At 42.2% G+C, this 17,313-nt stretch overlaps 1 protein-coding gene across 2 annotated transcripts in view; it reads left to right on the plus strand.

Moving 5' to 3' along the window:
* Window positions 1–16,538, plus strand: part of LOC133018105 (cadherin-6-like) — a 52,031-nt gene extending 35,493 nt beyond the window's left edge. The window contains exons 7-11 of one of the 2 annotated variants that reach the window (XM_061084412.1): window positions 730–875; window positions 2,573–2,694; window positions 10,752–10,869; window positions 11,437–11,688; window positions 15,991–16,538. In XM_061084412.1, the coding sequence (XP_060940395.1) occupies window positions 730–875; window positions 2,573–2,694; window positions 10,752–10,869; window positions 11,437–11,688; window positions 15,991–16,538 (1,186 nt within the window). The remainder of the gene's footprint in view (window positions 1–729; window positions 876–2,572; window positions 2,695–10,751; window positions 10,870–11,436; window positions 11,689–15,990) is intronic. The other variant, XM_061084413.1, reaches the window with a different exon arrangement.
* Window positions 16,539–17,313: the final 775 nt, after the last annotated feature.

The raw sequence follows: 17,313 nt of genomic DNA on the forward strand, positions 1-17,313 counted from the left end.
GGTTTGGCGGTGAATTTTTTTTGACGTACAGTGGACGGAGAGGTAAAAATCAAAAAGACTATTTGCCCTCCGTGGAGCCCTCTCCGAGAAACGGATACGTAGAAGCATACTGGAGCCTTAAGACTGAGACCTTATCATATTGTAGAGAGAAACCTAACAGTTCCCATGGGGATCAACTAAGGCAAAACAAATATCTCCTTGTGAAAAAGCAGAGTCATACACAAACAAAGATTTCAAGAGAGCTCTTGGTGATAAGGGCCGATGCCGGTGTCGATGTGCTTTAAACTAAAACAAGTGATCTCCTCAGGGGAATTAATACGTTCCATCCGGCCCTGTCTGCTGCACCCCCCTCACATGAATCCTCCGTAGAATTTGTTCCTGTTGTGAACGCATCTGAGTGAAGAATGTCCCGCTGTGTTGTTCATGTGTGAAAGCGAACTTGTGGACAAAGTCTCATCCCATTTCTCCCGAAGCCATGTCTGAAAATGGTTTTAAACAGCTTTACAGGCTCAACCTTATCTACAGCAACTTCAAAGCCCAGAAAATCTCTTTCGCTTTGCCTATATCGTCATTCACTTGCCTCCATCATAGATTGAGAGAAATCAATTATCCTCCTTCCTGCAGTTACCACCTGGTAAGGCTCCACCTATACAAAGGTTACTGCAGTTCATCCCACCCACTGGCTTAACTTAGCCCTTTCCTACCCTCTCGCTCTCTTGTTTGTTACAGGTACTCCATCGATCGTCGCACCGACATGGACCGCCTGTTCAACGTCCATCCAGGGAACGGGTCTGTGTTCCTGCTCAAACGCCTGGACAGGGAGGAGACTGCCTGGCATAACATCTCAGTCATTGCCACTGAGTTCAGTAAGTGCGGCACGTGCAGGATGAGTTGTAGATATGATGTGATTTGTTGATGGGGAGTATAAATTAATGAAGCCAGACACATTTATCACGGAGGCAACTCAGTGGCAAGGGGTGTAACACTAATTACAGCATCCAGGACTGGTTGAGTGGGAAACAGTAAAGCATCTGTTCATCTCAAATAACAAAATCTTATTTAGCCAAGTAGAGTTTCACTTTTTTAAGATAGCCTCCTCAGGGATGCCAGCTACCACTCCAATAAAATGGAAGTAATGGAATTTCATTGATGCTCCTCAGACAAACTGAAAAAAAGTATAATACAAAAAACAATATCCTGGTCACATTGGATAATCATCAGACCTGAGAAGTCATGAGTCATTTCTACAGAAATAATTATTTATGAAATCATTTAAAAGTGTCAGTTTGCAATGGTGTGAGGAGCCCCACTTACTTTTCCTGACACCATGAGGAGGGAGTGATTATTTCCCGATTCCTATTCATAGAAGCAAGTATTATTTATATCTGGTAAGCATACGAAGGAATAATCAGTCAGTCACACCTCTGAGGGACCTTGAGACACTGTCACTTACAGTTCTTCCACCTGATTATCCCTCCACAGCCAATATAAAGAAAGAGAACATCTGTTGAAACAGAAGAAGCCCTGTTGTTTTCAGTCACGCTGTGCTGCTGAGTATTAAGTCACTCTTGGACTCTGATGAATTTGTGGTAATCAATGAGAAAGCCTATAACAAAGTAAATAATGGCAGGAAGCCTTTCTTTTTTTTCTTTTTTTTTACCAGTTTCAGGTTTCATTAACATCAAATACCGCAGCTTCCGCAAACAATTTCACTCAGACACAAGTGTGAAATGGAAGTCTGATTGGTTTCCTTGCTTCAACTGAGACACGCTGTGAAAATTACAGGACTCTAGAAACCATTGGCTCAGACATGGGCTGAAGTAATATGGCCAGTTTTATGAATTTGATCTTGAAACCTTTTTTTCCCCTCTTTCATGTTTTAATTTTTCATCTTTTATGTTCACATGACTGAAGTTACTGAGACAACATGTGAACGGGAGGGAGAACAGGGAAAACGTGAAATAAAAAATTGAATGCAATATAGCCTGCGCGTAGCTGTGTAGCCTACACAGAGCCCTACGCCCTACCCGGACGTGCATCTCCTGAAACATTGAACTACACATCAAGGCTACGCAAAAGAGTGATTAGTCCGCTTGGTAACATCGCATATCCTGCGGACACACCGCCATTTTTTTATTGGAACAAACGTCTTTCTTTTCTTCATTACATTTCTTTAAAAAAGGTATTTATCTTCAACATCTATCAGCTCCAACTCCAACACGATCCGATTAGTAACCTTCGCCATTGTTCTGAGCTAAACAGAAACTCGTGTTTGTTAATAAGCGCACCACAAAATAGAAGACACTCAGCAACAGCATAGAAACTCTACCACCCCTATCATTTGGGTGGTGTAATTGCAGCCCGACTCACACACAGACTTGTGCTTAGGCTAAGTGCGTACCTACGGCGTAGCTTTGGCGCGGGAGCATGAATCAGCCTTAACTCTGTAACTTCATCCATCATAAGAGGTTGACCAGCAGACACAAACAGAAAAACAGCTGATGTTATACTGTGGAGCTCACAGTGTGAATGTGTTTCCTCAGCATAAAGTCGTTTCTCTGTTTGCCTTTAGATAATCCCCGTCAGAGCAGCCATGTTCCCGTCTACATCCGCCTGCTGGACGTCAACGACAACGCTCCCACCTTCGCCACCGTTTATGAAACCTTCGTCTGTGAGAGAACCAAGGCTGCTCAGGTAAAAGTCTTATCACTTCACATCTATGAAAAAAACCCCATACTGTATCATTATAGACAAGGGAAATGTATGGTTTATTAAACCAACTACATCCAGATTGGTTGTCCTTCTAACCAGCTAAAGCTTGGGGTAAACGTACTAGAATATTTTGAACTTGGTGCTGCCTGAAAAGATGGACACTGGTTCCTTTTGCATGATGACCTCATCAATCTTCACACCCAGCTACACCTGCATTGAATTGAAGAGCACAGTGTTGAATAGATATTAATCTGACACACTGAAACAATGTTGCACTTAAATGGCACTTACATGTAGCACATTGTATTTTGGCTTTTTTAAAGCGATTTGTACTTACTTGACTCTTGCTGTTCTGGCTCTGTACCCTCATGGTTGAATGCCCTTATTGTAAGTCGCCCTGGATAAAAGCTTCAGTCAGATGAAATGTAATGTAATGTACAACAGCTGGAACTTAAGTACATCTTTTTTTCAGGACACACAAAATATGATGTTGATAAGCTTAAATCGATCTTGTGACACACATGATCGCTGATTCTGACTCCTGCAGATGGCATGAAGCAATCAGCAGTAGGATTTTAACCAGAGAAAGCTCAGCATCCTGTCCGTCTTTGTAAAATCATACAGGACGCTTACAACCACAGTCTACGTCCACAGTAACATGTTTTACTTTGAAAAACTATCACTTTTGCTACATTTGTGTCTGACATCCATACTACCAGAGTGTTCCAGACCCTAATATGGAGGCTTTTGGAACCACTGCTAGTTGGGAAACTCTGGTGACACACACGTTCTCTTCCTATTTGACTTTTATCAGTCAGACTCAACTACCAGCTGTGAATGTAAACACATTCAGTAACAGTTCCACCTTGTCATCGGCCCTAGAGAAGAAATCTCTGATCTCTCTTTTCATCATTGCTGCTCATTGATTGTATTCGTTTTCTGTAACTGATCAACCATCTGCAGAGTGGGCAATTTGCTTGCTCTTACACAAAAACATATCAGTGTGGACGTCACCACAGAGTCGTATTAGGGACTTGTGCTGCTTCGCCTTGCTCAGTTTTTTCCTGAGACACTGGCTTACAGAGAGCACATTAACCAAACAGCCAGGTTTTGCTTTCATTAAGTTTCTCTCAGAATTAACATAAATTAGTAGCGTCATGCCACCAGCTACATGTGTTACTTGTTACAGTCAGAGCTACTGAGAATTCTGTTACCCGAGAGTTTTGTATATTTCGCTTTTCAAATTAGGAAGGAAAAAAAGGTTCATTAAAAAATACTTATCCCTACAGCATAGCATATCCAAGTGTTATACCAAAATAGATTGCAGCCCAATAACAGCCTCAATGTCTTTTGTCTGTGCTTCTTGTGGCAAACAGTAACTGGGTTTTTTAAAGGCATCCTTTTTTAAACACTGGTAATTTCCTCAGAAATGAGGAAGTGTGATGGCTGAGGGTTTGTTGAGAAGCTGCTAATTACTGCTTCACCTCACCCAGCAGAGGAGACATGAGGAACAGGATATAACTGCACTATAAGGAAAGAAATACATGGGATTTTTAAATTCACATAATAACAATACAGGGGAAATTGGATATAGTGATCACAGATATAGTGAGGAACCGTGTACATGAATCAAAAAGCTTGGGGCAGAATCTTTCATGTGAAAATGCTGAGAACGCTCGGGTTTGGCCAAAAAAGAAACAAAGCATGCAACTTGAGTGCAAGAGCAAGTATAACCTGGGGAAAAAAAGGTTGTAGCTTATTTTTAGGCAAAGACTGTAAACACTTTGTGTGTAGATTTTTTTTTTTTTTTTTATCTTTTGATTCGATGTATGCTGTTTTTATTTCCCTGTGATCATTGAAAGTGCAGTTGTGGCTCCATACCCACTCATTAAGATAAGAGCCTGGTCTTGTTGGTCCTGAAGAACTGCCCAGGGATGTTGCCAAGATGGTGGTGACACCTACCATTACAGACTTTGCTGTAACACACACCCCCAGTCTGCTTTCATTGACATGACTCCTGATGTGCGATGCCTGAATGATAGTCAGTGCGGACAAGAACAATACAATGATTTGTGGGTTATTGGTTAAAATGGATTCAGATTCAGAGACATATTTGAAATTAGACTTATATAAACAAAAACAGGTAATTCTATAAGGTATACTCCACTTCCTTTTGCTATCGTTACGTAAGACTGTCAGAAATACAGGGGCTTGAGGTCGAGGTTGAGCGTGGCTCTTACAATTTACAATCCTAAAGAGAGGTGCATGTGCCGTGGGAGGAGATTTGATCTGTTATCGAATTCTGAGTTATTGAAGTTAATTGAATGTTTTCTGTTTTGTTTTCTATCAGTTGTCATAACATTCCATTCACCAAGGTCACTGCTGAGACAGAACAAGAAAATGAGATAGCGATCAACCGCTCAGTCACGTTCACATTACCACAGAGATCTGTGGAGTGTTCAGGTGAGGGCTGGTGCAGTATGAAGGAAGTGGGATGTAATGTATTGATTGTGCCGCACAGACCATGTGTTTATGTTTAAAGCACATCAGCATCAGTCCTAACACCGAAAGATCTTTTGACATCATGAGATATTTGTATTGTTTTGCTTTATTAATTTTTGCGTCTGTCGCATGTTTCATACTTCATCAACATGCCCACTTGCTAATGGTGAATCCTCTTGAGAATCTCCTGCTGTTTCTCTCATGGGCTCATTTAGACATTTGTGGATTTTGAATAGGGGGCTGGTTGGAGAAACTCCGCTGAGTGTCCATTTCAATAGGACATTTGTGTTCTCACATACAGCCCCTCTGGAAATGTCACTGATTATCTGGAGTTTAGTGCATTTCTGAAAGCAGCATTAGTAATGTTTTTCAAATGCCCCCATGTTAGCTAAAGTAGTTCATAAGAATAAATGAAAATATCAGTTGTTTGCGTCCCTCACGGTTTGCGGCTCACCTTCCCGCTTCAGCTCTGACCTACATGTACTGGTTTCACTTTCCTCGTGCACAGGAATATTCCAAGTTTGTTCACTTTCAGTTGGACCTCTACATCAAGTAGATGAGATAATATGGACGAACAGTTTACAAGTTGTTTGATCGTGGTTGGTGTGTCAGATTATGTTGTAGCATTGTGATTACGCCCTTTTTCCAAGATCTCAGCAATGCTCCCACACAAAAACTCAGAACACACCAGGATATAAGATCAAAGTATTTTCACAAAGAGTTCACATTGTACAGGTGCTGGTTCAGGGCAGGAGTTATCCGGCCTGACAGCAGTAGAATCGCACATCGTGCAGTCCTTGTATGCTTGTGAAGGATTCAGCTGATTACTGGCTGAGAATGGTAACCAGGTTACGAACTGAGTAGGTTGATCGATGATCAGATCAGCAGAGCAAGGAAACCGGACTACAGGCAAACTAACCAGGAGGCCGCTGGAACCTGAAGCAGCCAAAGATACCGGATGTCTAAATAAAACGTACCATTCTTAATCTGGGTATTTTATTGGCATGAAAGGAGTCAAATATATTGACCTTGCTCATAAAATACTTTTAGTATGTATTGACCTTGCTCATAAAATACTCATTATGTTCAAGTCTTTTTTGCAGAGTTATGCAGAAAATTAAATACAAATGCACTTCATGACCTTAGTGGTAGGTTGTTATGAAATGTAACATTAAGAAACATTTAGTTCTGTGTACTCTTCCTTAACACGGCAAATATATTGTGTTGAACTGCTGTTTTTCATTGATTCATATTAGTGGCATTCTCTGATATTTTATCAGCGTGGAAAACTAAACTTGAATGACCTCCAGCACAGAAGGGAAACTGGGTCTACAGCCTTCACACAGCAGGTGGTACTGTAGTTATTGTGCACTGATGCTTTTATGAATCACTTATGGGACATGCCAAGTCCAAGAGGCTAAACTGAGCTGATAATCCCCTTTTATAAACAGGGAAACATAGCATTTGCCTGGAATCAGTCATTACTACCACACTGACCCTTGTACTGGGTTCCACAAATGTAGGCCAACATGTCTCCTGGTTTTATTACTGTTCATATCAAGAGTTTTAGACTTTTTGATATGCTTTTTTGTTAAAAATGGCAGTATTGATATACAGTAGATAATTTGAATTCCCCTGCACCTTAATAATGAACTGCCTTTACAGTCTAAGAGACAATCACTGCGGTTACATGTGTCCGATTGAAACCCGATTTCTGGCGTTGTCGGGTTTTTATCGAAGATCCATTTCATGTAACTCCACAAATCTAGATTTCTTGTGTCCGACTGAAGTCGGATAACCACCCCCAGATAAGTATATCGGATTTGGCTGTATATCGGACAACGCGCGCATGTAACTCTGGAAGCTATACAACAACTGGAGATGACGTCATTGCGCATGCTTGAGATCGTGCCCCCCCCCCTTCCTCCCTGGCCGTGACCCGGACCATTCTAATCAAATGCGCCGTTCGCATTCGCAGTACTCCTAGAGTAAACATGCACAACATCATGTAGACTGAGGGACGTAGCTTCACCTTGCTCTCCGTTCGTCATCTTTCTCGCATGCTGAGTTGAAGGCTGTTGTTGTTTTTTGTTGGTAGTCACCACTAGCTGTAATGAAAACAGCGCCACCTATCGTAGCGGGGTATGAAATGCTTTCGAACAAGAGTCGGATTTCTCAGTGCCATGTACCCTGAGATAGAGCAGTTAACCCCCATGGATAGAGAAACCGGGCTTCAGCCGAAATCGGGTTTATGCCATCATGTAAACGTAGTGACTGACTTTGTCAGACCTCTGTAGCACTGAAAGCACCACCTATTTTATCCATGAGATATCTGAATTTGAATTATTTGAATCATGTGATTAAAGTGCTGAAGCCTATACATGTTCCACATAAACACATACACAGGACTCTAAAACCAAGTCATCTGCAGCTGAGAAGCTGATTGGTTGTGGTTCTTCTCTTGTGTTTGCTGATGAGCTACTTTGTTATGGACCCTGGTGGGAGCTTTAATATATCTAGTATTGTAGGTAGGGTTTACACACACACACACACACACACACACACACACACACACACACACACACACACACACACACACACACACAAACTCTAACATAGTCGAGACAGAGGACATTAAACTGACTTCCATTTGTTTCTTAGAGACTCCAACAATAACCATAACTACAGCTTGTGTAACCATGAACCTTAAAACATGTGTTCACCTTAAAATATTAAAATGATTTATGTTATGAGAATATCAGTCCCCATAATGTGACTGTGTACACAGATGTAGGTCCCCACTATATTGTTTAATATCACACACTCAAACGGACACATGCGCACACATGCATAAAAGCATACACACGACAAACAAATCAGTAGAAAAAAACAAAAACAAACAACACGTTAAATATATGACGACAAAACACAATTAGGTGCAACTACACAGCTGATTACCACACATGCGCACACCCAACATCATCTTGATGTTCTTCACTATGGTGGCTTGTTGCCACTAATCTCCGCACATCCCTGTCATCCTGCCATCCGTTCATCCTTTAATTCCTCTGCCCTTTCATCTGTCCATCAATGTGAATCATCAGTATTTGTTCGCTAAATATTCTCCGCAGCTTCCCTCTGGTTACGGATTTGTTCAGTGTATTTGTGTATGTGCAGTGTGTGTTATTGGCAAAGATCTTTCTTAAAGCCTTTAATCCCTTGGCTAGTTTCTCATTTTCAATTAAATAAGACAGTAGTTAAAAGAGTGTTAAAAAACCTATATGATCATCAGCTGAGAAATGACGCATGCAGCTCTGCAGTCTTCTAAAGTCGTTATGATGGAAGTTTTAACAGTAGCCTGGTTACACATCCAGCCGACACTAAGCAGCATCAGCATTGTTACATTGCAATCCAGTTTGTGTCCATCTGAAAAATACCCAGCTCTTTAGGTGCTAAATACTCCACTATGTTCACAGCTCACAGACAAGATTTGTTAGAGCTTAGATTGTGAGCGGGAAAACCCAAACAGTTCAAAGCTTAGAGAGGCTAAAAAAGCCATGAACAAGTGTGTCGTTGGTGATGAGTCTGTCACTCCACGTAACGGGTATCTGCTGGTCAGTGAAACAGTAACATTAGGTAAAATAATACTTTATTAGTTCCACAATGGGGACATTTGCAGTATTACAGCAGCAAGAGTCGAAAAGATATCAGCAAGTAATAAGTAACATGCAATACTTAAGTGTAAGGAATATTTGGGCGTACTGCAGACAGCGGTGTCCGACACACAGTCTCACGTCCTCACATACTGGGGTCTGTTGGTCAGGTAGTCCGATATGCAGATGTGAGGTGGAGGTCCACTCCAGCATGCTCCAGTTGTCCCTCAGGGATGCTGTTGAATGGTGTTGAAAGCGCTGAAGAAATCAGAGAACATGGTCCTCACAGTGCTCCCAGGCTTCTCCAGATGAGAAAGAGCTCTGTGCTGTAGGTAGATGAAGGCGTCATCCACCCGGACGCTGGGGGTTTTGGCACCAGCACCATGAATGAGGTCCTCCATAGCTGTGGTATTCTCCCCAGCACCATGCTCAATTTGAAGACCCTCTCCATAATCCCCCACAGCTGGTCAGCGCAGGATTTGAGGAGCTGATGCCGTGGGGACCCGCCACATTTCTTATCTTCATCTTCCTGAGCTCTTTTCTCACCTGGTTTGTTGTGAGAGACAGACTGGAGCAGTGGGGGGGGGGTGCTGGATGGAGTGTGAGGGGGGGCTGGGATGCTGGTGATGGGCGACTGAGAGCTGAGTGCTGTGGGAAGGGGTTTAGAAGAGGAGGTGGTTTAGTGTACTGGGGGAGCTGACGAGGGGGGTGGCAGCTGGGTTGGCTCTTCCGGTCCCCTGCAGACTGGGACTCATCCTTCTTGTGGCCACAGATGGTTCTGAGGCCTCTCCAGACACCGCGCATGTTGTTCTGCTGCAGCTGCTCCTCCATCTTCCTGCTGTAGCTGTTCTTCCCCTCGCTGATCCTCCTCCAGTTAATTCTGAACAGGCAGTTGGAGATGCAATAGTATAAAATCATGTAGTTATAATATTAAGATTATTTTTTGTATATACTTAACTCCAGTTATAGATTGAAACCAATCTTTGCTTGTCTTTGGATTTAAATTCAGAGTTTGACAAGTCGTTGTAGTTTGTTGTCGGCCTTTAAAACATATCCATCATGTTGAATTACATTACATGTCATGTAGCTGACGCTTTTATCGAAAGTGACTTACAATTAGTGCATTCAGCATCTATGAGGAGGCATAAAACATATATTTGAAAGCCCTAGTGTTTATTTTATAATTGAAGCTCATTTTACCCATGTACCCATGCTTTGTAAATTTGAATTCATCCAACACCCAGAAATCCACTGAGGATTTCACAGCTGTCAGGGTTTGTTTCTTTGAAATTAAGGCTTACTTAAAACTTACCTTTGGAGTATGACGCTCTCACCCTGTGTAGCTGTTCAAAGCTTGTAGCATACTTCTTCACAGAGAACAGCAGCTGTGCTCAGCTGGAATTTAGTCAGCTACAATGGGTACCACTGGTGACACGTTAACACCTCCCCGACTACTACATTAGCATAACCCACTGCCAAGGTGTTGTTTAGTCCCACTTTAACTAAAGAAAATTATGTTGGAGAGCATCTAATTTAGAAGAATGAGAACATCTTTATGAATATTAAACTGAACATTGACTCAGTTGAATTGGTTGTTGTCATTTATGATATCTGTCACAATATGCAATCTGTTAATTCTATATCAGTGTAATATATCTTTTTATGAGCTGAGCTGATGACAGAGATATTCATGGTTGATTTGGCACAGACATGTGATGCTGATAATATCCCAGCTTCTCTGTTGGCAGCTTTACATCACAGCAGTGTTTACTGGCACTGTGAAAGGAATCTCTATCCCGCCAGTCTTTTTCACTCATTGACTGCTCTTAATTCACTTAACTCCACCGGGGTGTTCATGTCAATGTATGTTGTTGTGTCCGACAGCGGATCCAGACAGTGAGCGCTGTTGATGCTGACGAGCCGTCGACAGGACACAAGTTTTTCTTCAGTTTGGCTCCTGAGGTGATGCACCGCAGCAACTTCACTGTTCGAGACAATGGAGGTAGGTCACACTTTATTACTGCAATAGATTAACTGTATACATTTTACAGATGAAGAAGACATTATACGAGGGAATTTACTAAATATCAACTTCTTCAGCCTTGGAATAGTGTTTTTCTCAATTAACTCTCAACGCTGTGGAGAGTAAATTCTTCCTGATCATCAAAGATGCTGGAAATCCCAGAATGATATATTGTCTCTGGCAACAGAGAAGCATAGTAACACAAAGTTGCTCTTTATTACAGTATCAGTAAGACATAGCTTTTTTTCTGTTATGTGATTAGCTTTTTGTGTGTAGCCAAATATATATGTATGATATGTGATTTTTTATTGTGAGCCTTTTTGTTTGTACTGAGATAAGTGAATTTATTGTTGCTGTCGTTCCTTTTCCCCATCTCGTACAACAGATTTGTCCTGATTCTTTCACTAATGCCTTGTTACACATTTCCCTTTCCAACCTGGTAATAAAGTGATTTTTATTCACACCTCTGCTGTGTGACAGTGTCTAACACACTGTGCGCAGCAGGTGTGCTGGAGTGATCTTCTAACAGGACTTTTTCTTGCTCAGATAACACTGCCAGCATCCTGACACGTCGAGCCAGTTATAGCCGCCTTCACCAGAGCATCTACCTGGTTCCTGTGGTGATCACTGACGGCGAGTACCCCATGCAGAGCAGCACCGGGACCCTCACTGTGAGGGTGTGCACCTGCGACCGCGATGGCAACATGGAGCTGTGTAATCCTGAGGCTCTGAGCAGCTCTCCAGGCCTCAGCACTGGTGCACTCATCGCCATCCTCCTGTGTGCCATCATACTGCTGAGTGAGTATGGGAAAGTGTGTGTGTGTGTGTGTTTGTGTGTGTGTGTGTGTGTGTGTGTGTGTGTGTGTGAGTGTTTGTGTATGTTTGTGTTCGTCCGTGTCTCCCACAGTGTTCACCTCAGCCAATACATCTTTATTGAAATGATTGAACTAAAAAAGATGGACTGTATTTGTATAGTAATGTTAAAACATGCAGAAAGTAAGGTAACAAGGCAAGAGAGTTAGCTGCCCACTGTGACTGAATTAATGTAAGAAATACAGCAGCAGAACCACATTGGCAGAGAAACGGTTATTAATGTGGCTCAGCCAATAACTGATTTGCCCAAATAAGGTCAGCATTGCACCTGATGTCTACCAAGATTGAATCTCTGTCTCCATCAGCAGATAGAATTTGCTTTTCTATCTCAGAAAGACAAGATATGATTGAGCTATCCTGTCATTTTTTAAGTAAAAAATAAAGGAAAGTCGTTATCGTGCCCGACAGGTCAGTATTACACACAATATTAATGTAACACAAAAATAAAAGCATTGTTTCACTTATAGACAACATTATGCCGGTGACATATAGTCATACATTTACAAAATAAAAGACGCTGAAGGTTTTGCTGCCATGGCCCCTTCTTCCTGAGAAGTCCTATTAAAGTCCTCCAATCTGCACAGCTCATCTCAGCCAGTCATTCCATTGCAGTACCCACACAATGTTACATAACTAATTAAAATCTCAATGTGGTTGAATTTTCTCCGTTTTAAGGTGCAATTGTTAACAGCAAGAATGAAATGTAAAGCCAAAATGGCTCCTTTTCAAAGATTGCTTTTAAAAAAAATTTAATTCCAAGAAATTAAAAAGAAAAGGAAAATATTTTTCTACACAATTAGCAAATAGCAGAAAAACCTTGAATGACAGATATGAAATGAAACGTGCACATACAGCGTGCAGCATGTTTGATCATGCTTGCACCAACCCAGTGCAGTGGTTCCATTTGTGCAGCATTGTTAAAACGATCATTGAAGCCTTTCTCATTTCATGTAATGGAAAACAATGTCAGTTTAGAGCTGCAAGCGGCTGCTGTTCGTCACAATCAAACCTTCTATGGAAATGAGTGCATCTCATCTGCCACCACATCCCCACTTACCCTCTTATTCATGCAGTGGTCACGGTCCAGGGGGCTGCTGGGAAAATGAATACATATTTATGCCTCTGAAGGTGCAGTCATTGCAGACTTAGTGGACACACACACACACACACACACACACACACACACGCACACGCATACACACACACACACACACACACACACACACACAGCAAGACACAGGGATGTATGACGACACACAGACACAGGAGTTAGGCAGTGCTTAAATGCAGTGTCCACACTCCCCTTACATGAGTGCAGAGAGATGAGAGCAGCCGGCCATCAACTGGCTCCACTGTCCCACTTAACGAACTCATGGCAACCTGGCTAAGGCGATACTAAAAGCTGTCATGCCAATGCCTTGATCTGGTTATTTTAGTCAAACAAATATTCATCAGAATCAGTGATGTTGTAATGAGTATGAGTGTTCCTGGAATTCACCTGTAAATTGGGAGATAATGATACAATATGACAACATGTGACACTATACAACACTTCAGGACACAATACAAATGATACAAAACAGTACTGCACTACAGATCAATCAGTTAATCAATCAATCAATCAATCAATCAATCAATCAAATCGTATTTTTATAACCCAAATTCTCAAATCACTATTTACCTCATTTAACAATCTGTACAAGGTGTAGCCTCAACTAGATGGATACCTCTCCCAGGATGGACAGAAGTGCAATACATTTGTGTGAAGAGCACGTCAACAAAATAATAATTACAACATGCATCAGGATACCATACAATTATACAAATTGTACAATATTACATGATAATACCATAAAAAACATATGATACAGTGTAACAATGGTACCACAGCAAACAAGTCAATATGATACAACACTATAGCAGTAAATGAATACAGTATGATATGACACTGAATGATAAATCATGATAAAACATCAATGCCATACAATATCATGCAGAACAATACAATATAGTCACATTTTAAGACAACAGCTCAGCTAAGCTGTAGCTCGCTTGGAACAAAACAATATAGTACCAACCAATATGAGGTGACCCTGAATCACCTCCCTAGCATCACACGTCCGCCAGAACTGCTTATAACAACATAATTCACACATGTGTCCCATAAAATTAATTTTTCATATAAGGACTCAGATGTGGACGTAGAATAATAGCCAACAGCTCCATGGAGAGCTGAGGGCCAAGTACATTGAAGATTGGTACTTTCATTCACTGACGGCCCTTTTAGTTCTCTCATCTGGACTGAAGGGACATTACAGCAGAGTGCAGAGTCATAACACTCAGTGTGAGGACTCTATCTGCAGCGTGGACACAAGTACATCAGCTCTTCAACTAATCGGGATACAGGGCGGCTGTGGCTGAGGGGTAGAGTGGTCGTCCTTCAACCTGAAGGTCGGCGGTTCGATTCCCAGTCTGAACCATCTGCATGCCGAAGTGTCCTTGGGCAAGATGCTGAACCCTGAGCGGCCCACCATAGAATAACAAAGTGCTGCAAGTAGATGCACTGTATGAATGTGTGTATGAATGGGTGAATGTGAAACTGTACTGTAAAGCGCTTTGAGTGGTCTTCATCAGACTAGAAAAGCGCTATATAAATACAAAACCATTTACCATTTACCATTTAATCGTCCTCCTCTGAGAACATGTGACAGCACATGTTGTTCAAACTAGTGCAGAAGTCAGGTTTTGATACCAGAGCGAATGGTTCACTTCAGTCCAGTTCCTTTGAGAAATCACATCGTGTGATAAGTGAAATTATATTTAACATGTTAATCAAAACATAGCCTTAAGCTGGAGTACTTTAATAGTGTATTGATCATCACCTCAGCAATCACATCCCCCTGTACATCATGTACTGTAACAACCTTCTTTATCCATACAAATCTTTCTACTTCCTGTTAATTCTCTCAATAGGCTCACACAAATCACAGCCTGTCTGCTCTTTTGGAGATGCTCCATGCATTGATTTGTGGTGCTGCTCTGTATGCATTGTTGCTTACTTCTCTTCCCTGACCTTAGCTACGCCTCTGCACTTTCTTGTTGCCACTCTTGCTCGCACTTGATTCACATTCAAGCTAGCTTGCATGAGCTTAGCCAATCAAATGTTCTGCATGATTATTTATGGCTGAGCCCTCTCTGAAATCAAAGGCTGCTGTCCTTTGTGTCTGCCTGTAGCAGGCCTTAGCAGCCCTGGTGTTTTCATTTTAGGGTTTTATGTGTCTGCACCTTGTTTAGAGACCCACGTGTTGGTCTGTATCGAGATTAGCTGTGATGCACATCTTCCCACTAAACCCTACTCTTTTATTTGATCATCTTTACACTATTGTGTTTCCTGTGACTAGCTGGAGATTAAAAGATTGTTCCGGTTTATTACAAAGTGATGCGAGGCTGCTGAGCTCCTCCAGGCAGCCAACTCCAGTGTGTTGCTATTCTCCCATGGAATAAATCCAACACACCCTTTTAATGTTCTCAAGCTGTCAGTTCTGCTCATGTAGCATTTCAAAAGCTCCATCTCCACCCCAGCATTCACCTGTAGGCTCTAAGTCTTATTATCGTCACTCCACGCTCCCTGGTGTGCTAAGCTTGCTGCTACCTTGTGGGTGAGTGATGAGGTCAGAGCTTAGACATCAAATATCACCTTTGTGTATATTCTACAATCACAAAACCCCTCAGGTTTAGGAAAATAACCATTTAGTTGTGTACTGGCAACATGAGAGTATAAAAATACCTGGAAACAAACAGAGCTCAAGTTTATGAAAGGCAAGAGGCAGTCGGCCCAGACGCAGGGATTAAGAAATACCAATACCTGTCCGTTTGAAGAGCTTGCATAGTTAGGTAGAGAGCCATCGACTTATATTTTCTAATACTTCTGTCATGCTTCTGTGTATTCAGCTGCCTGTTTGGTTTGTTGACCACAACATCATTCACTCCACCCAGCAATGCCACTCATGCAATTAAGTGTTTGGCTCATTTGCAGTTGTCTGCTTCATGACCTGACTTGTTCCTCAGCAATTAACTTGTTGAGTTCATGTTGTCATATCCAATAAAAACACAGTTCCCTAAATAATGTTGTGTATTATCTGCCCTCTGTGGCTGTAGATTCTGCTATAGGATCAGTTTCCTTTGAACTTCTCTAATCCTGGACCTATCTGCTTATGTCTCTTGCAGTGATCGTGGTTCTATTCACAGCATTAAAACGCCAAAGAAAGCAGGAACCGCTCATCATCTCCAAGGAGGACGTCCGGGACAACGTGGTGAGCTATAATGATGAAGGCGGTGGCGAGGAGGACACCCAAGCTTTTGATATCGGAGCACTGCGACACCCGGATGCTGCCGCTGCCTTAGAGGAGTCTGCCAAGCAGAGGCGTGACATCATCCCCACTGACACCCTGCTCTACCCACCAAGCCGCCGACACGCCCCCACTGCTCCTGGCCTCATCATGCCACCGGTCTGCTCGGCGTCACGGGACAACGGGGACGTACGCGAGTTCATCAACCAGAGAGTTCTGGAGAACGACTGCAACCCAACAGCACCACCGTACGACTCGCTGGCCACCTACGCCTACGAGGGCGCCGGCTCGGTGGCTGAGTCGCTGAGCTCACTGGGCTCTGTGTCATCTGAGGCTGAGCAGGACTACCACTACCTTAGTGACTGGGGGCCTAGGTTCAGGAAGCTAGCTGACCTGTATGGGGCAGAGGACAGCGACTTCTCCTAACGAAGATACCATGGAACCACACACACTCTCTCTCTCATATACAAACACACACACACAAGCACACACACACACATAAACACACACACACATGCTTTCATTTCAAAAACTTTCAGTAACATTTTGATCTGTGCAGGGCTGAGGACAGCTGTGTCTCACTACAAACTCAGTAAAAGAGATTGTAACTGAAAACATGAAAATACAAAAACATGAAAAAAAAACCTGATGTACTGGCAGATGTTTATTCCATTTAATGGAATACGGTAATCCAGAGCCCCACCTGATCTCTGACCTGACTTCACTGCACATGGAACTCACCAAGTCTGTTTCAAAAGGAGACAAAAGTCCCTAAATATCTATATTTGGGAACTGTGAGGTAAATCAACCAGTGCAGGGGTGGATCCAAAGATCTTCAATTTCACCAGAGTGGACCTCTTGAGTGATTCATTTCAGGCCTGAATGGAGTTGAAAATCAAAATTGGACAGTATTTTGTATAGAGAATTGGACTTTAAGCTTTTGCGTTAATCTCTCCTGGGTTACTGAATAACTGTTTTACAGAGTGTTTCTTGTGGCTTTTAATGCAGGATTCAAGATGGACTGAATCAAGTGTGCGGAACCAGGTCGCTCAACAAAACAAATAAAAATGTAGTTATTTCAGGACTGGACCACACTCCCCACTGCAGATATTAAGTGAAGAGTGTGGGGAAGACACTTTTTTTTTTCTTTCTAACTAAGTGCCCTTTCTGCTGCCCTTCGAGCTGAACTGTAAACGCCTGT

Source organism: Limanda limanda, chromosome 13 (genome assembly GCF_963576545.1).
Source record: "Limanda limanda chromosome 13, fLimLim1.1, whole genome shotgun sequence".
In the NCBI taxonomy this organism is placed as follows: Eukaryota; Metazoa; Chordata; class Actinopteri; order Pleuronectiformes; family Pleuronectidae; genus Limanda; species Limanda limanda.